The sequence below is a fragment of the Drepanopeziza brunnea genome, assembly GCF_022702325.1.
Source record: "Drepanopeziza brunnea f. sp. 'multigermtubi' strain 214-2 chromosome Unknown ctg9, whole genome shotgun sequence".
Taxonomy (NCBI): domain Eukaryota; kingdom Fungi; phylum Ascomycota; class Leotiomycetes; order Helotiales; family Drepanopezizaceae; genus Drepanopeziza; species Drepanopeziza brunnea.
Genome location: NW_027094072.1, coordinates 2431915 through 2458088, shown reverse-complemented (window position 1 = coordinate 2458088; position 26174 = coordinate 2431915). Strand labels below are relative to the sequence as shown.

The 26174-nt window shown below is 52.1% G+C and overlaps 9 protein-coding genes across 9 annotated transcripts; 4 read left to right on the top strand and 5 right to left on the bottom strand.

Annotated features, from left to right (window-relative positions):
• Nucleotides 1-148: 148 nt before the first annotated feature.
• Nucleotides 149-1963, bottom strand: L3040_005868 (uncharacterized protein; the record flags this gene model as incomplete). The annotated part of the gene is made up of 6 exons (XM_007287873.2): nt 149-508; nt 613-825; nt 926-1217; nt 1274-1583; nt 1649-1768; nt 1885-1963. The coding sequence occupies 6 exons, from the start codon at nt 1961-1963 to the stop codon at nt 149-151; spliced, it is 1374 nt and encodes a 457-aa protein (XP_007287935.2).
• Nucleotides 1964-3523: 1560 nt separating this feature from the next.
• On the bottom strand, nt 3524-5126 carry L3040_005867 (uncharacterized protein; the record flags this gene model as incomplete). Its single annotated transcript, XM_007287872.1, has 2 exons — nt 3524-4720; nt 4923-5126. The coding sequence occupies 2 exons, from the start codon at nt 5124-5126 to the stop codon at nt 3524-3526; spliced, it is 1401 nt and encodes a 466-aa protein (XP_007287934.1).
• A 1478-nt stretch (nt 5127-6604) lies between these two features.
• Nucleotides 6605-9361, bottom strand: L3040_005866 (uncharacterized protein; the record flags this gene model as incomplete). The annotated part of the gene is made up of 7 exons (XM_007287871.2): nt 6605-6844; nt 6970-7070; nt 7166-7916; nt 8009-8249; nt 8358-8584; nt 8691-9041; nt 9113-9361. The coding sequence occupies 7 exons, from the start codon at nt 9359-9361 to the stop codon at nt 6605-6607; spliced, it is 2160 nt and encodes a 719-aa protein (XP_007287933.2).
• A 1203-nt stretch (nt 9362-10564) lies between these two features.
• On the top strand, nt 10565-13358 carry L3040_005865 (uncharacterized protein; the record flags this gene model as incomplete). The annotated part of the gene is made up of 5 exons (XM_007287870.2): nt 10565-11080; nt 11136-11888; nt 11937-12043; nt 12089-12251; nt 12306-13358. 5 exons carry the CDS (start codon nt 10565-10567, stop codon nt 13356-13358), a joined length of 2592 nt encoding a protein of 863 aa, XP_007287932.2.
• A 1018-nt stretch (nt 13359-14376) lies between these two features.
• L3040_005864 (uncharacterized protein) lies at nt 14377-16322 on the top strand (the record flags this gene model as incomplete). Its single annotated transcript, XM_007287869.1, has 4 exons — nt 14377-14411; nt 14475-15650; nt 15702-16257; nt 16311-16322. The coding sequence occupies 4 exons, from the start codon at nt 14377-14379 to the stop codon at nt 16320-16322; spliced, it is 1779 nt and encodes a 592-aa protein (XP_007287931.1).
• A 658-nt stretch (nt 16323-16980) lies between these two features.
• On the bottom strand, nt 16981-17433 carry L3040_005863 (uncharacterized protein; the record flags this gene model as incomplete). The annotated part of the gene is made up of 1 exon (XM_007287868.1): nt 16981-17433. One exon carries the CDS (start codon nt 17431-17433, stop codon nt 16981-16983), a length of 453 nt encoding a protein of 150 aa, XP_007287930.1.
• Nucleotides 17434-18305: 872 nt separating this feature from the next.
• On the top strand, nt 18306-19355 carry L3040_005862 (uncharacterized protein; the record flags this gene model as incomplete). The annotated part of the gene is made up of 2 exons (XM_007287867.1): nt 18306-18680; nt 18747-19355. The coding sequence occupies 2 exons, from the start codon at nt 18306-18308 to the stop codon at nt 19353-19355; spliced, it is 984 nt and encodes a 327-aa protein (XP_007287929.1).
• Nucleotides 19356-19850: 495 nt separating this feature from the next.
• On the bottom strand, nt 19851-20856 carry L3040_005861 (uncharacterized protein; the record flags this gene model as incomplete). Its single annotated transcript, XM_007287866.1, has 3 exons — nt 19851-20060; nt 20117-20524; nt 20605-20856. The coding sequence occupies 3 exons, from the start codon at nt 20854-20856 to the stop codon at nt 19851-19853; spliced, it is 870 nt and encodes a 289-aa protein (XP_007287928.1).
• Nucleotides 20857-22410: 1554 nt separating this feature from the next.
• L3040_005860 (uncharacterized protein) lies at nt 22411-25781 on the top strand (the record flags this gene model as incomplete). Its single annotated transcript, XM_007287865.1, has 6 exons — nt 22411-22587; nt 22644-22728; nt 22787-22908; nt 22967-23122; nt 23170-24622; nt 24673-25781. The coding sequence occupies 6 exons, from the start codon at nt 22411-22413 to the stop codon at nt 25779-25781; spliced, it is 3102 nt and encodes a 1033-aa protein (XP_007287927.1).
• Nucleotides 25782-26174: the final 393 nt, after the last annotated feature.

The window sequence follows — 26174 nt, the reverse complement described above, 5'->3', positions numbered from 1 at the left end:
TCAAGAAGCCCCGCCCATCCAAGTCCAACTTCCGGTTGATGAGCCCTATTTTTGTGCCAAGTCCGTACATATAAGCGAGCCTTTTTGTTTACGCCCCTCCAGCCATTTCCCCAACATATCCCCAAATCACACCTTGAGTCAAAAGCATTCAAGATTCCCCAACACTCATCCATCCGAACAAGACCACCGACGCAGCTACCCACACCGCCGTAATCACGGCCGCCCCAGCTTTGTCCTGCTCGCTAGGTGGCAGAAGCATCCTCAGATCCGTGACACTGCGGGCGCCCGCATCCGGATTTCCCACACTCGTGCCACCAGTATTATTGGTCAGAGGTGGGGGAACTTCTTGCAGAGGAAGAATGTTGACAAAGAGGGCGGACATGGCAGCCATTTGCTGACCTACGCCTACGGTCCCGTCGTAGACGCCACTGGACCACGAGAGTCCGCAGGTTCGGCCGGTGGCGCCGCCAGTGCATTGTGCTGCAGCTGCTTGGGCGGACTTTCTGAGCTGTATGGGTGTCAATCAGGCATTCGTTCGAGAGAGCAGAGTTGCATATGTTCAGGTCGGGATTGCTAGGGGGGATCAGGCAGAAATCAAAGATGCGGAAATACCTTGGGCATGATGCGATCCCGAGTGAACGGAGCAACCATCGATGTAGCAGCCAGCCAGCGCATGACGTAAGACTTGAAACTAAACATGTCAATCGAGCATGTCAATTTCGGCTCACAGGCTACCTCATAGGCGATATCGTTTGGGAAGAATGTGTTGAAGGTGCTGTTGAGGAGAAGGTTGACTCGATCTTCCCAGATGGACGATCCGTTTGTCTATATTCTATCAGTAAGATTGATGCAAGATCCATCGCTCCAAACAGCACGAAGGCTCAGGGATAGAGGACACAGGATAGCACGAAAGGAGGGGACTCACATAGTTATACATATTCGCTGCCCCGAGCAACCAAATAGCAATGTTGTACGAGAACTGCACACGGTTGATATCAGTGCAATTGTGCCCAATGTGACCGCCGTCAAAGACGTTGTAGTCCTTGTCGATGAAGCCTACGCTGGTGATCCAATCCCAAGTCTGGACCGCATGGTCGTAGTAGGTGCTGTTGTCCGTGTATCGAGCAAGTCTGGCAGCAATGTTGAAGAAGCAGCCGTTGGCAATGGAGTTCTTATAGTCATATCCAATCAGGTACGGGAAGACTTGCCACCTCAACCTATTCCCCAAGTCAGCACTAGATATAGCTCCTCGAGCAAGATTAAGAAGACTCACCCTCCCCCACATTCCCCATCCGTGCGTCTGGACTGGGAATTGAACACGGCCTGAGCCAATGCGAGCCACCCGGGCGAACCGCTCGGCGGATTCGTGAAGTTCGTCTCCGCCGCGCTCATGGCAGTGAGGCCCCAGAAGCCCTGGTCATCGTTACCCATGCTCTGACTCCAGTTGCGCGGCATCAAGTCGAGGTTCTCGCCGACCTGAGCTTGGATGCCAGTCGAGACAACGTCGTTGTAGGATTCGTCGCCGGTGTAATGCCAATAATCGATCATGGCCCCCCACATTGCGCCTGATTCCCACCAGTAGTCTGTTGGAGGAGGTCAGCAATGTCCTGAATTCCTCTGAAGAAGGGAGAAGGAGGATATCACATACATCCATCCGGCGGATTCGGCGGTGGCCCAGGAAGAACCCCAATGATGCCACCACTCTGATTGCCTTTGTAGAAGCTCATCATATCATAAGCCAGCGTGGCAGCGCCATCCTTGATCGACTCTGCAACACGATAGTCAGCTCTGCTCAACGCTCTTCTCTGCCCAAAAGTTCCTCGTCCTCCTTTGGCCCCAATTGCGATAGCCTCGCTCCAAGACTCGATCCGGGGAAATACGCACGGGTAGAGCTCAGATCAACCTCAATCCCTTGCACTACACCTGCGCACCCTATCATCCCCCATAGAGTCAACGCGGTCATGGCGGCGCCAGAAACGAGGGTAGGCAACGACATTTTCTTGCCGTCTTCCTTTTCTCTTCTTCTTCTTCTCCTCTCTTCTTTTCTCCCTTTCACACACACACGCTCTCTCTCTCTCTCTCTCTCTTTTTCTCCAAGCCCCTCAGATGGATCAAAGCCACCCAATCCAACCCAGCCCAATATGCCACCAGAAAAGAAAAAATCTCCTTCCAGTCTCCGGTCCTACTTCTCACTCGCAGCTTGAATCGAAGAAATTCGACGCACAGGATTACGCGTGCGTTCGTTCGTGTAGAAGGTATGCAACTTTCGTTGGAGCGCCTGGCTCGATCGTCAGTAACGACAGGAATTCGTCGGCACGGACGAGTCGAGATTAGGGATCGGTGGTCGAGGGAAAGGTGAATAGTTCAGCTGTCGATGTTGCTGCTGTTGTTGTTGTTGTTGTTGTTCCTGTCGTCGTCGTTGAAATAATTCCAAAGGTGCAAGACAGATAAGGCACACGGAGGGAGGAAGGGTGATTTGATTTGGTTGGATCTGGTTTGGTTCACTAGGTACGAAGGGTCTCTTCGTGTCTTGGCTGGGCAAGTCAAGCTCACACACACACACCCACCCACCCCTATAGCCCAATCAAGCTCGAAAGACTGATTGATGATGGTAAATGTACGCAATACTAGCTGCATTCCCGCTTCACTTTACTTCACTTATCTACTTATGCCAATCGTCAAAGATTTATTACGCTTTCAATTCTTCCATAGACCCTAGCATGCACGTTCGTACGTAGCGGCCAGGCTTAAAGTACCTAGGTAGGCTCGCTGCTGGGTCAAGGAATCCAATCCCTTCGCTGGATAATTTCGACTCAAATCAGATCGTCATATCGACTTTCATCAAGTGCTGATGGAATAAACATTTTCTTCCCCTCTTTCTCCCCGGTCGTCTGTTTACCTTATGTTTGCGAGATCGTGACGGTCGATAAAAATGCTTGTTAAGTTGTTGCAAAGCTTGATTAACCAGGCACAGGCACAGGCACAGGCACGGGAGATCCGGGGAAGTGGAAAGAAAAAGCTTGGTCTGCTCTGCAACGCAACTTCGCATGGACCTTGAACCTTGGGATCTTGGACCTTAATGGGAGCCCCGAGCGGATTTGGCCATGCACTTTACGGTACTTGGATCGTCACTACGGTCGAAGGCTGCCTGGTGCATCCGCTCATTACGGATAGGGCTTACCGGTACATCTATCTGTGCTGCGAAACTTGACAGCGGCTTGGGAGAGGGCGAGATGGCGCTTTGACATCAAGATCGGGATCCAGCTTGAACCTGGTTGGGATCAACGGCTACTGCTTACCCAAACCCCTCGTCTTCTTTTCACCTCTGCGGACCTTGCGTAGTTGAAGAGAATAATTACTTTTGTCTACTTATGTACACCAGTGACCATGGATGGTCCCATCCGATCGATGCCTAGTTCCTGGCAGGTCTAATAGTACAAGTGAGCCACCCGGCCACGTGATGCTCCCCCACCATGCAACCATTTCCCATGCACCCTACGAGTGATAACAACAAGTATGGAAATTACAAAGCCGCAATAGCCACGATCAAAGCACCCATGACACCCATCATAGGGCCAGAAAGAGAAGGAGCTGCGTTTCCACTGACGATGAGTGGGCCAGTAGACGTAGGGCTTCCAGCTTCGGGTCCAGCAGGTTTGGCCGTGGTCGAAAGAGTGACATTGCCGTTTCCTGAGCCTGAGCCTGAGCCTGAGCCTGAGCCTGAGCCGGAGCCGGAGCCGGAGCCGGAGCCTCCGGCACTACCGGTGCCGGCTGGAGACGATCCAGTGCCGGTAGCAGAGGCAGATCCCGCTGATCCATCAACGGCTGGCTTGGACGGAGAAAGACCGCCTCCAGTAGCAACGATACCACCTCCAGTCAAAGCATTCGAGGCGGACAATAGCGCACTGGAAGCAGCGCTGCCAGTTGGGGAAGTGGATGTAGGCTTGGCACTGCCAGAAGTTGACGAAGAGACGTTGGAGCACGAGAGGTCGAAGAGAGGAGTGGTGCTTAGAGGATTGCCAGAAGTGATACCGAAAGATGGGTTGGGGGAAGCATTGTTGTCGGTGTCCTCGAGAGTGTACCACCAAGTATTGACGACACCAAATCGTGGGCATCCAACCTCGTCCCAGAAGGTCTTTGCATTCTCGACGCTAGGAACAGCGAGGTTCTCAGTCTTGCCAGTCACGGGCCATCCGGCCTCGGTGATCCAAACAGGCTTGCTTCCAACGGCAGCGACGGTGTTGGCTACAGCCTCGTTGAAGAGGGAGGCGCCATTGGCAATACCGTTGGATTGGGTGTTTTGGAAGTATGGGTAGGCATCAACACCAATCCAGTCGCAGTTGTCAATGACAGCTTGGTTCGAACCGTTGACCCAGGCAGTCCATGTATCAACGTGTCCGACAGGAGCGTTGGCCAAAGGTCCACCAGCGATGGCTGCGCGAACTGCCTTGATGTTGTTAACGATGGTGGCGGGATCAGCACCAACATACGAGCCAGCTGCGATTCCAGTAGGGGAGTTTCTGTAGAGATCCTCGGATCCGATGGAGATACCTACGACCCTGCTGGTGAACGCGCCTTCGTATTGGGCGATGGCAGCCTTCAGGGCGAGCAATTCTTGGGGGAAAGCGGTGCCAGAGGACCAGAGGGTGAGGAGGATGGAGACATCTTGAGCAATGGCGGCTGGGATGGCGGAGGTGGGATCGCTGGTAGTACCGGCTTGCTGTGGAGGGTGTTAGCAGGGTATATTGGCACGGAGCTAGGAAGAGGAAGAAGTGCAAGGAGTCAATGACGGGATGGGATGGGGAGAGAATGGAATGCTGTGTCAACCGTGGATCGAGATGGGGGGGGTTTATATAGACAGATGAGGATGGTCGAATGGGGGTTGTAGGCGAAGGCAGCGATCAAAACAAGCGAATACTCACGATGGTGGTGTACAGACGAGCACTAGTGAATCCCGAGGTGCCCACCAAGTTCTTCGCGGTGGAAAAGAGGCTCTCGAAGTCGCTCTGGATTCTGGGGGCGTAACCGTCGGACTTGGTGGCACCGTAGTTGAAGCCCTTGTAGACGACGGCGGAGACCTCGACTAGAGAGGCGGCCAGGGCGAGAAGAGTAGCAGAAGAACGCATTTTGAGGGGAGAAGTTGGACTGGTGTAGGGGCAGACTGGCAGATTAGATTGGCAGACTGCAGCGGTGATGCAGGAGTTTGTTCGTTAAAAGAATCTAGAGAAGAGCAAAGTCGGATGTCGTGTTGACTGCAAAATGGAGGTGGAGGTGGAGGTGGAAGAAGAAGAGATGGAGACGGAGAAGAGGATGGGCTAGAAGAGAGAGGGAGCTATGGAAGGGAAGATCACGACCCTTTTAAAGGAAATGCACTTGAGCCGGGGAGGATGGCCAGGGCCCACCTTCCCCTGCTCTTCCCCCAATCAGATCCGGGGCGGGAGATGGGATGACGATCGTCCGTCGTTCCTGCAGACTGCAGACTGCAGACTGCAGCTGTCAGTTGGCCCGTTAGTCAGACGAAGATGAATAGATGATTAGATGATTAAGTAAATCAACAAAAGGGACCTGGTTACCTACGTACCTGCCTAGCTAGATACTGCACCCAATCAATCCATCAATTCCCTCCTGAGTCAATCGATTGTGGATCATGATCACCTCATCATATCTTGAATCTTGATATACCGGTATCTACGAATATGGTGATGTACCGGTACCGGTATGTCCTGGCTAAGCATTCCTGGATTCCTTCCCCTGGTGGCGTGGCAAAAGCTTGAGCCGAGTTGAGTTCAAAAAGGTGCCGGTAAGCACGGGCACGGGCACGGGCACGGGCACGAGCACGAGCACGAGCATGGGGGGAGGGAATTGGATACGAGAGATGGTCCGAGTACGAGGACAGGCAGGGTTCAGAGATCACCATCACGGACGGAACTTTCACTTTTCTTGATTGTCGAATGTAAACAAGAACAGTCAAGAATGACAAATGCAACCAGAACAACCAGAACATCAACATGCTCCCGGGAGTGGACGCCGAGATCCGGTTCTGGCGCATCTTTGCAGCCGCCTGCTTCTTCCACCGCCGGGACTTGCTTCTCAGAGTCAGAGTCCTGGGCCTTTCTGTATCTGGTTTGGTCTGGCTGCGCTGCGACGGCTCGAAATACGAAATATATGACGCTTCAAACTTGAGGCTCTTCGATGCCACAGGGTAGCTTGCGATTGCCTCATCTGAAATAGGAGTTACGAGTGAGTAGCTGAGGTGAAGAGCGAAGGCGTGGCGAGAAGACTTGCGCGGAACTTGGAGTTGAGATACAAGTTCGAGCTCCCAAGTCTTTCTCAAGAGAGTGATGTTGTAAGCAGGCGGGCAACAATAACAATTAGCCAATGAAAAATGTCGACGACCTCACTTGCAGGTCGTTACGAAGAATCGACAACCAAGAAGACGAAAGTGAAAGAGAGATCCATTACCGACGCCATTCGAGTATTCGATCAAATATTGCTCCGAGTATTGCTTTCCGTGAAAATTTACAGCTCGGCGGTACCTGATCCATGCCCAAACGCCACCCACTCCGGGCCACCCGCTATGAATGCAAGTACTCCCAAGCAATAATCAAGCAGCTCGTCGAGCGGTCGTACTCATAAGTGTGATCTTCTTCGCCTTCTTCTTCTTCCCGGGCGTGCCCTGTTTCGCACTATCCCCCGCACTGTTCAGTGATGCGGCCTGCACTTGGGCGATCAGCTCGTTCTGAGCATTTTCAGCATGAAGTTCCTGCTCCCAAGATTGTAGCCATCCATCGTCACCATCATGATCGACATGCTGGGCATGAGTCTCAGGCGAAGCTGCGCTTACCTGAGGGCATTAAATTAGTGAAACTCCTGTGAAATTCGGGGGGGGGGGGGGAAACAAATGTCTCCAGGCCTGTCGGAGCCATCAAAAATAGGAAATGTAAAAATGGCATGCTTTTCGTTACTTACGATGGCAGTACCCCACACAGTACGTGGGGCTGATGGACTCGTAGATGGTGAAGCTAGAGGGCCGAAAGAAGATCCCTGGCGTGTGGGCCAAGGTGGTGACGCTAGAAGGACACGACACAGCAAGTCAGCAATCGGCTAGTCGGAAAAAGGTCACGTTTCCAGGGGTTTGGGGATAATGAGATGTAATGAAACGTACCATTGCTGGCATCGAGCGAAGAAGGCGCAAAATCCTCTGCGGAGAAAGCGGAGAAGGAGTTAGCCGGAACGGTATCGGTGGTAGTGCTTGGTCGCTTCCTCCGCGCATTCGCCCAGCGAGCATCGTCCTCCATCTTTTCTGCACGAACTCTATCCCTCTCCTCTTTGTTCTCCTTCTCTCGGTTCCGCTGTCTCCTCCTCTCAATTTCTACCTTGAACTGGTTCAGAATCTCAGGGCTCACGACATCAGTCCAGTTGCACTCCAGGAAACCAACTTCGCAACCATCGGGAAGATGTGACAGGTATTTTGTTTTCTTGCGCAGGTCATGATCCATGATATGACCAGTCGAAACGCGTTCTACTCGAGGCAGAAGGGTAGAGGGAAACGAGGCAAAGTTGCCGAAAGCAGATTTGAGAATTCGGATGTCCAGGGGTGCGAGGTAATAATGTAGAAGGGCTTGGTAGAAATAGTATGGAGCATCTGGATGATGGGATTCGTTCTGTCCCATCCTCTTCAATTCTAAATGAGATGGCTTGGCGTGAGGTTCAAAAGGTCCTGTCGGTGGCTCGGCGCTATGTTGCGTTGGTCCGAGGACCATGCTCGGGCCTAATTGAGAGGCGTTCTGCACGAAGTACATCTCAGGAGCCTCCTCCTTCATTTCAGTGAAATGAATTGGTGGCAGCTTCTTCGGCTTCTTTTCGGATGGTTGCTTCACAATCGCTGGTGGGTGGCCAATACCATCAACGAGCTTCTGTGAAAAGTCAGCACTTGTTACAATGTGAGCTATCTCAGGGAGCACAAATGTCACCAGAAGATCCGAGACAATCAAAAATGCTTAAATACCTTCGCTTCTCGGACGGCATTGACAGCCTTTCTTGTCCATTCGGGCTCTTCGCCAAACATCAACTCATCCTCGTTTTCTTGGCGTTGCAGGTCTTCAATTTCTGCATCGTATTGCTCCTGCATATAGTCTTCACTGCCCTTCATTATCCGGGCGTAATCTGTGACTTCCGCCGCAAAATACCATGGGATGTCCTCGGTTTTTGGAAGAGACTCGGCTCCATCTCGTGGTAGTGCCAGGGTACTGTAGGTTTTAGCAAGTAATTATCTAGGGAAGGCTGCAGAATAGAGGAAGGCATGTTCTCGGATTTCTGGGACATCAAGTAGAAATCTGAGCTTCCATATAACATACCTTCCTGGTTGCCGCATGACTAACCGAAGTACAACATCATCTCCTTCCCGCGGTTGTGGGCTCTCTTGTCCAGTATACCACCTCACTGGTCTGGTTTCCGAAATGAATACCAGATCCCAGCAGATCGGGCACTTCTTACAGCGAGCTTTCTTTTCCGGCAGCGGATTCGTGTCGTCTGTGGAGTGCATATATCGGATTAAGCATGGCAGACAGAAAATATGCCCACACTGAGAACGACGAGTTAGCAATTGCATTTTCAAAACACCGTCGAGATTGCCAGTTGCCTTGGGAAAATCGAGAGTGAGACAGAATGGGCTCCGACGCCACACGTACCTTAGCCATCCGAGGAGCCACAGGGTGTGAGAGGCAGATGGGGCATGATGCTTCTTGTGATACCGAAGATGCAAGGATTTGTAACACATCGTTCCAATCCAAATGCTGGTCAGCGTTCGCTGCCTGTCGTTTGTAGTCACCATTGGGCTTGACAATGAATCTGTAGTTGGCATGGATGTATCTAGCCTTGTCGCTCGAGTGATGGCCCGATCCAATCCCGTAAGTATTGGCCCTGCCGGTACCACGTATGAATGTGTTTCGATGATCTTGAGGGCGAGGAGGTAGGGCGAAGCTCATCAGGTGAGTGATCGAGGTTTGGCCCCGACGGCTGTTAACATTTCTCATGACTCCCTTGGTTCTCGTCAGTCTTGTTCGCCCCAGGGGAAGTTTGGGCATGGGGCAGGAGCACTGAGGGTACACACGGATTCCGCCATTACATCCTCATCCGCAAGCCGTGGCTTCCTCGAGTTCTTGTGCTGCTTCCTGTTGCTCTGATTGTTCCGGGCCGACGCGTTGATGGGGGCAGAATAGCTGGAAGCACGTCGCGAGCCAGAGTCAAAGCCTGGAGAGGCAATCTGATTGTTTTGCGGCTGGGTGGGCGAATGTGAAGAAGATATATTAAGGGATTTGCCGCCGGAGGAAGACACGTTTGGCGGTGCAGGATTCATCATTGGTGTCCAGAGCGTAGGTATGAACGACGGTGCGAACTTCAATATACAGGCAAAAAAGCCGTAGGGACGGCAGAAGGATAAGAAGGTATGGATGATCCAACGTCACCAAGTCGTCAAATAAATCGTCAATTCGTCAATTCGTCAAGGCTCCGGGGGGCTTCTCTCTGGTGACGCCTGGACCTCTAATCAACAGAAAGGAAAGGAACGGGGGAAGAGAAAGCTTGTGTAATAAGGATTCCAGAGTTGCGAATGGTGATAGATTTTCAGACGCCCGAGGCGCTGGAGTTGTCGGGATGATGGTGGGGGGGGAAGGTTGCGGCGAGAGGAGGGGAGCAGTGGTAAGTAGTCCAGTCCGGCGCTAGGCGGGTCGGCTGTCAGAGAAGGACTCGGGATTTTTACCGTGTTTTGGTTAGGTACTGTGATAACTAAGGGGGTAGCTCTCTTCTATCAACAAAGAGAGGTGAGATGATATTTTTGATGCTGATAATGGTAATAGGAATGGTATTTCTGATATTCAACAATCGACAATTTATTTATTTATGTGATTGTATAGGAAAGGCTAGACTGCTCACTTTATACCTATCTATGCCCGTTTTGCTATGTCAGCAGCACGTCATTTGCTCAAAGTAATACAATAAATACACTCTCACAGAGCACTGACTGTTAAATCGTGATGTAAACACCGACCTACCTCTGTGATAAATATATGCACAATTCGATTCCATCGGTAAGCTGGGTATTACAGCCCTGTGACTCGTAGCCTGGTCTGTAGTTGTTTGTAGCTATTTGCATCGCATCCTCTGCACCTGCTAGCTTGGCACTCGGACCAGCCTCTAGTCACTCGATCCACATACTTACTGATGACTATAATAATAATTTTGGGCCGCCCGAACCTTAATTCCACAACCTCCTCAGCTCCTCAGCCCAGTCCAAAGGATAGGTAGGATACGACTCTATACGATACGATACAGCACAACACAAGACAACACAAAGACAACACGATACACTACTCCTTCTCACAGCTCGCTCTATATCTGCGCCGGATCTATCAAAACAATCAATCCTGATTCTCGATCAGTGCGCTCGCTGTCGCTCTGTCTCTAAACACATCTAGCTCTTCATCACGCTGCCATCGACGCGCATCTTCAATTCGACCTCAACGCGGTCGAGTTGGGAGAAGCATCTCCCTCCCAAGCCGGCATGATGAATAGCCGTCATCTGCCGGCAGGGCAAGGCATGCCGCCGGACGTGGGCAGACGAAGGCCTCACAATCAATACCAGCATCATCAGCCGCACCCGCATCCACCACATCCGCAGCAATACCCTCCTCCGCCTATGTACAGCAACAATTACATGCAAGCGTATGGAAATGCTGCCTACTACCCGCAGCCTATGCCCCCTCAATACCACAATGCGCCCATGCCTCACCAATACGCTCCTTACCCCCAACCTCCATTCGTGCGCTCGCCGCCCCCGATGCAGCACTTCGTTCCCGCGCCGCTCCCTCAACCGCAGCAGCAGCCGCCATATCCCAGACCGCAGCAATCTCCTGCCGTTGTTCCTACACATCAAGCTCCTCCCCCACAAGCGCCATCTTCGACGACATCTTCGCACACAGTTCCTGCTCCTATGACACCACCGACACCGCAGACGGCCTTGAGCGTGGCGCCGTCATCACCAGAGCAAGAGTTTTCCTCCAAAACATCTTTCAGAGCTCCTGTAAGTTCCTATGCCCCGCTGCGACGTTAGAAAGGCCCCTTGCTAACCTGAGTAGTTGCCTTGGTTGTCGAGACCTGATCTATCTTGGCCCGCGAGAAAGGCGCGAAAGAAGAGGAAGGCTGTGCCGAGGACTGCTGGCTCGAATACGCCCACCGCTGCTCCAGAGGGAGCCAGAGCCGAGGCGGGAGACGTACCGGATGAGTTTCAAGAGGGTAACCTACAAGACGAGCCAGTTGCAGATTTGCCCGCCGAAACAGAGCCCACTGAGGAGACACATGTTCGGTCGCAAACCCCTTCCACTGGTCATCCCGAGGAAGATCTCTCTACGAACCCGACAACACCATCTTCACAACAGCTCGGAGAAATCACGCCGGCTCCTTCAAAGCCTGCTCAAAAGTCGGGCGGGCTCGTCATACCCGCGCTGCCAAAGATCGTCAAGACCACGCCAGAGAAGAAGCCGGATGTCCAGGATGAGCAGAGCCCTGTAGTTGATTCAGCTCTTGAGGTCAAGACACCAGTGGTTGTTGGAACAGACACGCAGGAGGTTAAGGAGGCTTCTCGAGCACCGGCTCCAAAGGCATGGGCAACCCCAAAATCATGGACCGGTCTTTTCAATCCAGCTGCTGCATCTTCCCAGCCCATAAGCGAGTCCGGACTGGCTACCACAGCCCCAGGCGTTGTAAGGACAAATGCCGAGTCCCTCGCTGAAGCTTTGAGGTCCTTCAATGCTGTCACCAACAATTCCAAGGTGACATTCTTGAAGCCTCGTGGCTTGGTAAACACTGGTAATATGTGCTACATGAATTCCGTAAGTTCCTTCGATCCATGAACCCGGTAGCCGCTAATTGATGAACAGGTTTTGCAAGTTCTTATTTTCTGTACTCCTTTCTTCAGCTTCTTGGACCAGGTCAGCAAGCGAGCTGCCCACAATTTCAAGAGTGAAACCCCTCTGATCGACGCTATGTAAGTTTCCCTATGTTTGTTACATCGTGATCCTGACGTGTGTAGGATTTTGTTCCTCCAGGAGTTCCCGGTTATCGATTCTGCCAAATCGGTCGAGCAGTTAAAAATGCGACTCAAAGAAGGCGATCTTGAGCAGTACGGCGACCCATTCACACCTGATTTCGTATACAACGTTATCAATCGTCTACCTCGTTTCTCTAGCATGAGAGTAAGTTTCATTCCCTTTATGTAAATCACATGAGTACATTGCTAACCAGAACAGCGCGGCCATCAACAAGACGCCGAAGAGTTCCTTGGATTCCTTCTTGAAGGTTTACATGACGAGTGCGTGCTCGCGATGCGTAATGGTTCTTCGAACACCAATTCAGCAATCGCAACGCCGAACGGTCCCTCGTCACCTGTCAGTGAGACTGGCAGCACGCAAGGCTCTGTTTCTGCCAAGGAAAATGGCTGGTTGGAGGTTGGACCAAAGCAAAAAGCTGCTGTTACACGATCATCAGGGACTATTTCTACTGGCTCCCCAGTCACTAAGATCTTTGGTGGAAATTTGAGATCTGAATTGAGGGTACCAGGTCTCAAAGACTCGGTCACTCTCGAGCCCTACCAACCACTGCAACTTGACATCGGTGCTCCAAACGTAAACAACATCGTCGATGCTCTGAAGGGCCTCACTCGCTCGGAGGTTCTTCACGGTGATTTCAAATCCCCTAAGGGTCCCAATGTCACAGCTACTAAGCAGGTTTTCATTGAGACCCTACCGCCAGTTCTCATCCTTCACTTGAAGCGATTCCAGTATGACAATGCAGGAGGAACTCAAAAGATATGGAAGAAGGTTGGGTACCCGTTGGAGTTGGAAATTCCCAAGGAGGTGTTCTCCCGTCAGAAACGTGCAGCGTACGCTCACAGCGGTCTCCCCAAGTACCGCTTGATCGCTGCGGTCTACCATCACGGTAAGAACGCTACTGGTGGTCACTACACCGTAGATGTGAGGAGACAGGATGGTCGTGAGTGGGTTAGACTCGACGATACAGTCATCCGACGAGTGAGAAGCGAGGAGGTTGCGGCGGGTGGCAGTGAGGAGGATCCCAAGGTTCTTGCAGCTGCCTTGGATGGGCACAAGAAAGACGGCAACGGGTTCGCTGCGATAGATGGCGCAGAGGACGAGGCCAACCAGGATGGGTGGAAGCAGGCTAGCGGTACCGGAAAGAAGTGGTCAGCGGTGGCGAACGGTGCTTCTGCTCCCAAGGCCAAGAGCGAGAAGTTTTCTGTGAAGGACAATAAGGTTGCGTACCTGCTCTTCTATCAGAAGATCTGAGGGGACGAAGGATAGGCGGAAGAATGAAAGATTAGCGACGAGGAATGAAAGCTATGGGGCCCTTGCGACTCTGGGCACGAACAGCAGGTGGATGCCTGGGTCCATCCTGGGTTCATCCTGTACATACAACACATGGCTCGCCGGGTCTGCTGGGATATCTTTCACGGATGGGAAACGAGCGTGTGTATCGGCGCAAGCGGGGAGGCGATGGAGGGTGTCGAAAAGCGGGCCTCTAGGCGGTGGGTGGAGCTTCCCATGTACTATAGGTATTTGCTTTGCTTTTTGCTCTAGCAGCGCCCCGAAGGTTTCAATAAAAGTGATTGATACGCATGGCGGTGGGGTGATATCTAGACGTGTCTCTTTGAGATTTGATCATTTTCGACAGGCAAGGAGGAATGTGGGAGTGGAATGGAACAGAACTCTGAACGGGTGCTTGTCGGTGTTGGACGATGGGCACTTTTGAACTCCAGACCGCATACTGTTGCCGACGTCAACTTATACTGAACTGATTTTTAGTATGTATCTTGGAGGAGAAGAGCTTTTGCCTGACTGAGACCAGTTTGACCTCACGATCTCGCTTTCTCACTACCCGCGGACTCCGCGCGCCGAGCTCCTGAGTCGGGATAAGCTACTCCCGAGCCCTTACCTGTCATGCATCGGCAAAATAGCGGCCCGACAATATGATCCAGGGTTAGGTGATGATGGATGATGTAATGAGTGCAGCTGAAGCTGAAGCTCCTCTACCGTACTTACTAGTACTTACTAGTACTTACTAGGTACCGCTACCGCTACCGCTACCGGTATCTACGGCACAATGCTATCTCTCCTATACCCTCATACCCTCATACCCTCATACTGACTGTACTTTTTCCAAGTCCTTACCGACTCTCCCGAGCTTCCGATCCCTGCGTCTTGTGCTCCATCGTTCTTTTGTTCTTTTCTCCCCTTGAACTAATTAACTAATAGCTAGGTCGCCACCTCAAGATATATATATAAATGTAAACCCACAGAGACAGACATGTCGGCTCGATATTCCTTGCGACAGACTCCCAAGTATGCAACCTCTTCCTCTTCCGTTATCCACACCCGCACGGTTCTATGCTGATTTGGCGACAGGAAGACGGTGCATCTTGGCTTTGTAGAGACTCCTCGCGTGCGCAGACCTAATAAGCGAAAGCTCCAATTCCCCGAAGACGTGGGCGACGGCGACGGCGACGACTCGTCTTCCGCGACTGACCTCTCCTCCACCCTTAAAGTCGCGTCCACCCTCAGAGTCGCGTCAAATTCTACCTCAACGCCAACGTCAACACGATCGAGAACGCCCAGTCGCAAAGTCAGCATGGCAAAGGACGCAACGACCAATGGCTACGCTGCTAATGGCGCGACGGCGATTCATCCGAATGGAGGCACAAGCAGCAGCGCCATCAACAGGGCGGCGAAGGAGACTGACATGGATACAGAAACAGACTTGGGCACCCTTGAGGGGAAGGTTGTAGATAGCTGGAAGGTCGGCAGCGATCCCAAGATCGATTCGACGGGCCACTTCGACTTTGGCGGCTCGTTCGGTGTCACGGCCATGATGATCGGATTCCCGCTGCTCATGTACTACATGTGGATTGGCGCTACCTTTTACAATGGCCAATTTCCAAGGCGCGCCGCTGGCCAGTCCATGGGCGAATTCCTCCAGCAGATGGGCCGTCTGGCCTACACGCATGCCTTCCCTCACGCCTACGCCTGGACCATCTACTGGGTGTTCTTGGTTGTCCAGGCTGCCTTCTATTGTCTCCTGCCCGGCGTCTGGACCTACGGCAAGCCGATTGCTCACGAGGGTGGTAAGCAGCTACGCTATTACTGCTCCGGCATGTGGTCGTTCTACACGACGATTGTCATCGGGGCGACGATGCACTACACCGGCCTGTTCAAGCTCTACACTATCATCGACGAATTTGGACCCATCATGTCTGTGGCCATCTGTTCCGGCTTCTTGGTTTCAATCGTCGCATATTTCTCTGCCATTGCGCGTGGAGCCCAACACCGCATGACCGGGTACCCTCTCTACGATTTCTTCATGGGCGCCGAGTTGAACCCCCGCCTCTTCGGCATTCTGGACTTCAAGATGTTCTTCGAGGTTCGTCTTCCCTGGTACATCCTCTTTGCTATCTCCTGCGCTACCGCTGCTCGCCAATACGAGAATTTTGGATACGTCTCTGCCGAGGTCTGGTTCTTGGTCTTGGCTCACTTTCTGTACGCGAACGCGTGCTCCAAGGGCGAGGAGTGCATCACTACAACATGGTTTGTTCCCCTCCTACGCTGGTCTGGTCGGAACGCAGCTAACGTGAGCAGGGACATGTACTATGAGAAATGGGGCTTCATGTTGATTTTCTGGAACTTGGCCGGTGTACCTCTCAGCTACTGCCACTGCACTATCTATGTCGCCAACCACCTGGACACAATCACCGACTACCCCTACAGAACCCCCTTCCTCGTCGTTCTCTTCACATCCTACCTCTTCATATACTGGATCTGGGATACGACCAACTCGCAAAAGAACCGCTTCCGTTCCCAAGAACGCGGTACTTTCACTGACCGCAGGACCTTCCCGCAACTCCCATGGCAAACCGTCAAGAACCCCCGCACCATCGAGACGGAGTCCGGAGATTCCATCTTGGTCGATGGATGGTATGGATATGCGCGCAAGCCTCACTATACGTGTGATGCTTACTTTGCTATCACGTGGGGCTTGATTACGGGATTCAGCAGTCCGTTCCCATGGTTCTACCCTGTGTTCTTCTGCCTGATGATCGTGCACCGTGCGTACAGAGATATTCAGCGCTGTAAGGTGAAGTATGGGGAGAGCTGGACCGAGTACGAGAAACTGGTGCCGTACCTGTTTATTCCTGTAGGCATACCCTCCCAGTTTCACGTCCCATCCAAATGCTAATTATGGAGCAGTACGTCATCTAAGACGGTACATAATCACTTCGATCCTCCAAGTCTCCTTTTAGGGATTGTGGTAGTGACTCGGCGTTTGGAGTCTGAATTTGGAATCTTCCATTCACAGGTGGATCTTCGCTAGACGGCTTTCCAGTGATGTTCAGGAGTTTATTGTATTGAATGGGAACTCGGGAGCTGATGATGGCTTTGGATCCGGCTTCTATGACCAGTGGGCACAGTGCTCAGGATGCATTCGATGGACGCTAAGGACCTCGTACATATTCGTAATACACCGCCATTTTCTTCGTACGTCGTTCGTTTGTTTGTTTTGGTCTCTGAGTAAGCGAGTGGGCGCCTTCAGAAGATCCGGTCTGGCTGTAAGTGCCGAGAGACCTTGATGCTACCGTACCTCGCACTGTTCCCCCTTGGCGTTCTATTGTTCTGCCACTCAACTGGGTCTTCGCTTTCATCAAGTCTCCCACTCACGCTCACTCACCCACTCACTCACCTACTCACATGGCAATAATGTCCAGCAACAACATCATTCCTGCGGTCCCGTTTACGGATCAATCCTTTCGGTATTTTGAATGTTCGTGTTTTCCATATGTACAGTTTTCTCCATCCCTCCTCGCTTCCTTCATTCCTTTCCACCCTAGACGACGGCGGTATTACTCTCACCCTCACAGGCTCACGAAAAAGAGACCTTGGCGCCCAACTCCCTCTCCTTCTCGCCCTTCTCCGCCATGTCGTCCAGCACCTTCTCGGCCGTCTTCATGGCATCGATGCCCGCCGGCACGCCGCAGTACGTGGTGCAGTGCAGGATGGCCTCCCTGATCTCCAGCTCGGTGAGGCCGTTGTTGCGCGCGCCGCGGATGTGCACGGCCAGCTCGGGCGCGCGGTTCAGGGCCATCAGCATGCCGATGTTGAGGAGGCTGCGCTGCTTCTTCTCCAGGCCCGGGCGCGTCCAGGCGTAACCCCAGCACCACTCCGTCACGAGCTTCTGGCCTTCCGCCGAGAACTCCGTCGCGCCGTTCGTGAGCGCGCGGTTGACGTACTCGTCTCCGACGACGCTGCGGCGCATCTGGAGGCCCTCGTCGAAGAGCTGCTTGTGGAGCGCGTCGAATTTGGGGTCGGTTGACATTTTTATATATATATATATATATATATATATATATGTATATATACGTAAATATATATATTGAAGGGGGTTGGAGCGTTTGTCGGAGAATGGTTGTTGGGGTGGCGAGAGAGATGAGCGGATTTCTTTCGAAAGTACCGGTTGTTTTCTTAGGAAGAGAAGGAGGTGGCTTTCTAGTTCTTGGGGAGATTGATAATGAAATTTGAACTGTTTATGTTATCAAAGAAGTATATCTCGAGTGTTTGTTTACATTGTAACACGTTGTAAGCAAGCTGGTGGGTGATGTCCGTACTTATTGTGTACCCCACCTGCGTTACCCCGCACTAGCTAGCTGCCGAAGAGCAAGTAGAGTAGATTCCTACTTTCTTAACTTTATTCTACCGATGATCGACATCGGCCCTGGTCACGTTCATTCAAGGTTACTTATGGTCGCGGGCAGGGGGAATGGTACAGTAAGGTTTTTAAGCGAGTCATTGTTGTGATTTCTATCCACTCCCTGACTCGGATCCACTCCATCCACCGTCCTATGGAAGTTGACCCAGAACCAGAACCAGAACCAGAAGCGCAAACCAGAAACCAAAGAAATGACAGCCCTGGGCTGCTCGAGTGAGTCCGAGTAGATACCGTAAATTCTGTAAATACCGTCAAGATCTAGAAGATATAGGGAGTTGCGGCTCTGGCTCTGTCTTCCGTTTCCATTACCCCACATGAACCTTCTTGACATCGACTCCTCGCTTGACGGAACGGCTATCATTCGTAGACGAAGATTCCATGTGGTTTGTTGACCCTCGATACCATTCTCGTTCCACTTCATAAATTGCGACTGACACAGTTCTATCCCGCGATCCATCGCATCGATTTGGGACCCCAACAAGATGACAGCGACTTCTAAAAAAACAGACGTTGACGCTTCCTCGTCTGCGGCCGGATCAGCAATGGTGACCGTGCACGCCCTCTCCGCAGGGCACTTCTCCCTTCCCGAGTATCAGTTTGTGCATCCCTGCGACGAGGGCGCCCGCAACACCGTTCCTTCGCTCGCGTTCCTCATCCAGCGTGAGGATTCGTTGACGGGACAGACAACTCGCATCGTGTTCGACTTGGGAGTGCGGCGAGATACCGAGCGATACTCGGAGCCGATCCGGAAACATATAGAGACGAGGCAGCCGATGAGCACGGATCCGGATGTCGTGAAGAGTCTGGCTGCGGGCGGTCTCACTCCGGATGACATTGACTACGTGATTCTCTCTCATGTAAGGCTCTTTCCCACACGGCCGGTCGACTGGACCGGGCTTTGCTTTGGCTGACTCGCGCTGTAGGTGCACTGGGATCACGTTGGAGAGCCCCGAGATTTCCCTACAAGCCAGTTCATCATCGGCTCGGGTGGGAAGGATCTGCTTCGGGGCAGTCCGTCTTCGCTCCGAGGGGGCCACTCCTTCTTCGAAGCCGATCTGCTGCCCGAGGGTCGAATGCACGAGCTTGCAGACCCTTCGCATGAGGACCACGGCACGCCTCTCCCAGCGCAGGCCGGCCAGCCCAACTTTCGTGCACCCTGGACAGCTCATCCGTCAGGTGTCTTTCCCCACGTGCTTGACATATTTCAAGACGGGAGCCTGTACATTGTTGATGCACCAGGTCACTTGCCAGGCCACATCAACATGCTGGCAAAGACCGGAGCCAGCACAAGCGTGTATCTGGGGGGCGATGCATGTCACGACAGGAGAATCATCCGGAAGGAAAAGGAAATCGGCACGTGGCCAGATGCGGAGGGCCATGTGTGCTGTATCCATGTAAGTCGGGAAATGGCCGAGCAGACAATTGAGCGGATCAGGAGAGCCGAGGCGGAGGGAGTGGAGGTCATTCTGGCGCATGATGTGGAATGGGAGCGAGATGCGAGGAACAGACTTCGCTTTTGGGGAGCGAAGTGAGAATTGGATATTTGGGTAGAAGGCTCGACCTCGTCAACATCCCCCCGTCTTGAAAGCTCGAAGTGTCCCTGAGGCACGAAACCTAAGGAGAAACGCTTGCACAAAAGTGGCGGGCAGCTTTACCTCAAAGCTTCCGGGACAAGCGAGTATCGGACGAGATATGTAAGTGAAAGAAGAGAAGAAGCAAAGCCCTGGGATTGCCATTTTCATCTTTACGGTAATGCACTTTCGTTCCTTCCCTACATAGCAGATCCATGGAGCGCGTTATGGGTATATCGAGTGCAAAGAACAGAGAAAGAGAAAGAATCAAAAAGACGGCCCCCCATTCCCAGAAAATCATACAGGAGCACCATGGCCCTCCTTCATGGCGCAGTTCTGCGCAGTTCCAAGCATGAACAGCAATACTCGATAAAGCTGTGGTAAGTGCGACGCTTTTCGGGCGCGGCCGTCGTCTGGTAGAAGCCGGGTACTTCACCATCTCTCTTCTACAGCCTGTCATCGAGTCGGGAGAAAGTCCTTCGAATCATTCCTCTGCTCGGCCGCTGACTCGGGGAAGGCCGCGATTCCCGCAGCGATGCCACCTGCCATGAAACAGAGAGACACGATCGACCAAATGACACCCCAGCACTGCGAGGAACCTCCATAGCGTTGAGAAAAGACACTGGCGTCGGACTCGTTCACTTTGCGTAAGATGAGGTCGTCGCACTGTGTGTCGCGCAACGTTAGCAGGGAAGAGACAAGCGAGTCCGGGTGATACTGACAATATCCCACACCGAGTACAGAGCGGACATGACACCGATGAAGAGGACAACGAATCTCAAGGCCTCTGCATGCTGGATGAACCAACAAGCGAGCAAGAGTCCCACCGCAAGTAGCACGGTCAGGATGGTGAGCCAGTCCCGGCGAGCCCACCACAGCGTGAGAAGGAAACAGACGCCGAGAGCGATACTGGCGATCTTGCTGGCAACGATGTTGAAACCACAGAAAATGAGAAGGGCCCCGATCAGAGAAGATCCCAGGTAGCCGGCGGGTAATGTGATGGCGCTGATACCTCCGTACATGTGCGTCACGCCCCCTTCTCTCGGGTCCAGGGAGATGGACTTGACACGTCCTCCCGTACAGCAAGCAGCGAAAGCATGCCCGAATTCATGGAACGCAATGACAAGCATCTACACGGCAGAGTCAGTACCGCACAGCACAGCGCCCAGCACGTACGAAGTGCTTCCAACATCACCACTCACTCACTCACCTTGAAGGGCCAGAGAGACCAACGAAGATAGGGCAAGTTCCACAGAAGCGCAATGCCCACCGTGTAGGCCGCGATTACGCCCAGCGTCACTTTCTGGGTATCATTCACCGTCAAAGCACGCCGTTGCAGATGGCGGACACCAAGCGTTGCAATATCAGGCCCAGCAGCCACGGCGGCCCTCCTAACACTGCGGAGACCTCCCGAGACGGGTTCTGATGCGAACAGCGCGCGTGCGATCTGGAAAGGGGCCATGGCGGTAACCTCTATCTATTTGCGCAACGCTGAACGAGTGTATGCAGCAGCGGAATCTTCTGAGATGATGAGATTTTTTGTTGATGTTTTTTTTTTTTGTTTTTGTTTTTGTTTTTGTTTTACGCAATGGAAGAAGATCTCTGCGAAAGGTAATATGTTGGCAACAGACAGGGCTGACGCGGTTTCAGCATGGGAATGTTGACGAATGGGTTGACTGCGCCTCGGTCGGGATGGTGGCTGAAAAGGCTATTTCCAGCGGTCGAGATGGTCGGAGCGCCCGGGTTCGAGTAGGAGTACCGGTAGGAGTAGCGCCTCGTGGATAATATGAAAAGTGCGGAACAAATATGTGTACATGTAAATATATATATATGTATATACGTATATATGTATGTGTATTTACAAGTGAGGATCCCAGTTGGTGGTGCGATTCGTGGCCGGAATGGCTCTTCCTGTTGACATAGGTATTGATCGCGAATGCTACCGACCTGGAAAAGGGGTTGCGCCGAAGTTCGCTTGGCCGAGGTGGGGCCAGTGAGGAGTCCCTTGACAGAGTATTGACTTCTATACCTACTTCGAACAGCTTCAGAGCCAGGCTTCTCCAGCTTTTGTCCCTCCCTGACCGGAGTGATCGCTATCTGCTGGAAGGGCCGTTCCCGCAGCAGGCTGGAAAGTCTGGCTGTTCGTTGTCGAATACTGATTGGTGACTTGGGCGCCGAGGGGGAGCCTGAAAAGCTCTTGGTGGTTTCGTGTTGGGATTGACCACCGATCAACTGATAGCGCCAGGCTCATTTCCTTCTCAGTTGAGTTGAGCTTACAGTCGATAATGCGAAGCCTCGAGATACCTACACTTCTTCGCTAATATTTCGAGGAATCGTGTATCCGAGCTTATGCTTTTTGTGCAAGTCCTGCTGAAAAACCTGGAGAAGAGCCTGGCATTTCAGGTCGGTATTTGGCATCTATGATATGGATACTTTGGCTATAGTAGGGTTGAGAAGGTAGGTCCAAGCCATGTCGCTGGCCACGTGTGAAATACGATACTGACTGGTGTGAACTGGCGTCAATCTTGGGGCCAGCCCCAAGTTTAAGGGAAAATTTGCGGTGATGATAGTTCGATGAGATGAGTCTCACTGGGGCAGTGAAGCATCTAGGGGTCTGAAATAAACTTCACTGGAACAAAATTAAAGCAGAATCCCCGAGTCCTTAGATGCTCGCCTTCGAGGCTGCTCGCCAAACGTGCTGTATAGACGGAAATTTATCAAGCCCAGCAACGAAAATTCTGGAAAAACCATCTCCTCATTCGTCTGATTCGTATTAATCACATATTGCCATTTTTGACGTCCAACTTTATAATATAATACTACGATGAGAGGCAAAGGTGATGTGGTGACGTTGAAAGAGACATCCGAGCAACAGCTTTAATAGTGGGACTGGGACATTAGCGCCTTTCCAGAAATCAATCAACGCGCTCGCGTCTGCAACCTCTACCTCTCTTCTTCTCAACTCCCCTCGACACCTTACCACCACCCTCCGCCATCACCACGAATCCCAGTCGCCATGGGAGATATCAAAATCGACAAGAAACTGTTCGAGGAACGTCTGTCGCACTTTATATCCGCGTGGAAGGCGGACAAACGGGCGGGTGACGCGCTCTTCAATGGCGTCTCTTCGATCTTGGTGGTGATGGGCAAGACCGACGAGAGCGCACAGTTCCAGAAGAATAATGCGTTACACGTATGTGTCCCCAGATTCGATCGGTGTAGGGCTGCGATGGCTGATGCGTGCGACAGTTCTGGCTGCTTGGCTACGAGTTCCCAGCTACCCTCCTCCTTTTCACCCTAGAAGGCCTGTACGTCGTCACAACAGGAAAGAAAGGTACGAAATACTCTCAACTCGATCTGTGGGCTTGCGGAAAGGCTGACTGGAACTACAGCTAAGCATTTGGATTCTTTGAAGGGTGGAAAGATACCGCTGCATCTTCTGCTCCGGGGCAAGGATTCGGAGCAAAATGAGAAGATTTTCGCCGATATCAATGGCCACATCAAGGCAGCAGGCGTAAGTCAAAGCCCCGGAATCACCAGGCTCCAGGCAACTAACGGATATGGACCCATAGAAAAAAGTTGGCGTCATAATGAAGGATACCTCCGCCGGACCTTTCGTTGACGAGTGGAAAAAGGCATACGCCAACATCGCCAAAGATGTGGAAGAGGTGGACATATCCCCTGCCTTGTCAGCTGGCGCAATGGCTGTGAAGGATGAGAATGAGCTGGTAGGTCGAGCTACATACGATCCTTCCACCAAGCTGACATTTCATAGCGTGCTATGCGCAATTCTTCGAAGGCATGCATCGCCCTAATGAACCCATATTTTGTAGAGGAAATGTCAAATATCTTGGACGAGGAGAAGAAAGTCAAGCACAGCGTTCTGGCAAACAAGGTGGACAGCCAACTCGACAATGCAAAGTTCTGGAAGACAGTCGAGCTCCCGAATAAGCAAAAATTGCCCTCGGACTTCGATCCTGGTCAACTGGACTGGACACATGGCCCGATCATCCAAAGTGGTGGGAAGTTCGATCTCAAGATGAGCGCCCAAATCGACGACGAACTTTTACACGCCGGAGTAATTATTGCCTCATTCGGTCTTCGATACAAAACGTACTGCTCGATCATTGCGCGCACATACCTGGTTGACCCGAACAAGTCACAGGAGAGTAACTACAAGTTGCTACTTCAAGTGCATAGTCTTGTAATGAAGGAAATCCGGGATGGTGCCCATACGAAGGATATTTATGCGAAGGCTCTAGGCCTGGTCAAGGCCAAGAAGCCGGAACTCGAAAAGCATTTCACAAAGAACGTCGGAGCTGGAATCGGCATCGAAACCAGAGATTCATCTCTGATCCTCAGCGCCAAAAACCACAGAACTTTGAAGGACGGAATGACCCTCTGCATCACAACGGGATTCAACGATATTGAGAATCCAAACCCGCAGGACAAGAAGAGTAAGACATACTCTATGATTCTTTCCGATACTGTACGTGTATCAGTTTCCGAACCTGTTGTGTTTACTGGCGATGCGCCTTCGGACCTGGATGCGACATCTTTCTTCTTCAAGGATGACGAAGAGCCTGCGCCAACTCCGAAGAAGTCTCAAAAGAAGGACTCCGCGGTTGGAGCGGTAGCTGCCAAAAACATCACCAAGACGAAGTTGCGTGCAGAGCGAACTACCCAGGCGGACGAAGGTGCTGAGGCCCGACGGAGAGAGCACCAGAAGGAACTGTCGAGGAAGAAGCAAGAGGAAGGTCTGAAACGTTTCGCCGAGGCGACTGGCGACTCCAATGCGCAATCGGTAAAGAAGTTTAAACGTTTCGAGTCGTACAAGCGAGACAACCAATTCCCTGCTCGAGCGCGAGATCTGGCAATTCTCGTGGATCAGAAGAACGCGACGGTGGTTCTCCCGATCATGGGTCGGCCAGTGCCTTTCCACATCCAGACTATCAAGAATGCCAGCAAGAGCGACGAAGACAACCTGTCATACTTGCGAATCAATTTCTTGTCGCCTGGTCAAGGTGTTGGCCGCAAGGATGATCAGCCCTTCGAGGACGCTTCTGCTCATTTTGTACGGAGTGTGACCTTCAGATCCACCGACGGAGACCATCTGCAAGATATTGCAAATCAGATTGCCAACATGAAGAAGGACGCTTCTAAGCGCGAGGCTGAAAAGAAGGAGATGGAGGATGTGGTTGAGCAGGACAAGCTAATTGAAATTAGAAGTATGTCTCCACTTTGTTGAATGTGTCATTCTGCCTGCTAACAATCCTAGATCGTCGACCTGCTGTTATGGACAACATCTTTCTTCGTCCAGCAATGGATGGGAAGCGAGTTCCTGGAAAGGTCGAGATCCACCAAAACGGTCTCCGATATCAATCTCCTCTCAACACCCAACACCGCGTCGACATTCTCTTCAGCAACGTCAAGCATCTCTTCTTCCAACCCTGTCAGCATGAGTTGATTGTCATCATTCACGTCCACCTCAAGGACCCGATTTTGATTGGAAAGAAGAAAACCAAGGACGTTCAGTTCTACCGCGAAGCTACTGACATCCAGTTTGACGAGACGGGAAACCGAAAGCGACGATACAGATACGGTGATGAGGAAGAGTTCGAACAGGAACAAGAGGAACGAAGACGCCGTACCCAACTCGACCGAGACTTCAAGTCCTTCGCCGAGAAGATAGCCGAGGCGGGCAAGAACGAGAACGTCGACGTCGACGTTCCCTTCCGCGAGCTCGGATTCAACGGTGTCCCCTTTCGATCCAGTGTCTTCTGCCAGCCGTCCACCGATTGTCTGGTTCAACTCACCGAGCCACCTTTTATGGTCATCACGCTCGAGGACATCGAAATTGCCCATCTGGAACGTGTGCAGTTTGGTCTCAAGAATTTTGATATGGTTTTTGTCTTCAGGGATTTCAACCGTGCCCCTTACCACATCAACACCATCCCGGTCGAGTCCCTCGAAAACGTCAAGGAATGGCTCGACTCCGTCAACATTCCGTTCTCCGAAGGACCTTTGAACTTGAACTGGCCGACAATTATGAAGACTGTCACAGCAGATACACATCAATTTTTTGTCGATGGTGGCTGGTCGTTCTTGCAAACCGAGTCGGATGATGAGGACGAAGATCCGGAGAGCGAAGAGAGCGCGTTCGAGATGAGCGATGCTGAGTTGGCTGCCAGCGACGAGAGCAGCGACGAGGAAAGTGATTTTGACAGCAATGCCAGTGCCGACGCCAGCGATGAGGGCAGTGAGGATGACGAGGCGACGGATGGGGAGGACTGGGATGAGCTTGAGAAGAAGGCGAAGCGTAAGGATAGAGATGCGGGGATGGAAGAGAGCGAGGATGATAAGCCGAAGAAGAAGAGGAAGCATTAAATTTGGTTGATCTTTGTGGAGACAATGCCACCGATGTTTGTCCTTGGAGACTATCAGACGGGCAGAAGAGGGATACTTTATCAAGGAAGGGAGGAAACAGGAAAGGTTACGATATTCGAGAAAATCGCATGGGTCGATGGAGCTGGCTGTATTTTTCAGAAAAACGCTCGTCTTTTCCTGGGTGGCGTTTGGGTTCAGCAAAAGGGTCGGACGGTCTAGTTTAATCGTGGATCGTCCTGAGGATTAGGAGCTGCGGGAACGGGCCGCGCAGGCAGAAACAAAACGTAGCGCGCCGTGCAAGCTAATATAGGCGATGAATGCAATGCAATGAAGTTTGCCATGCTGCAGTATACTCTCCATATATTCTGCCTGTGCATATCATGTTGCTATGCT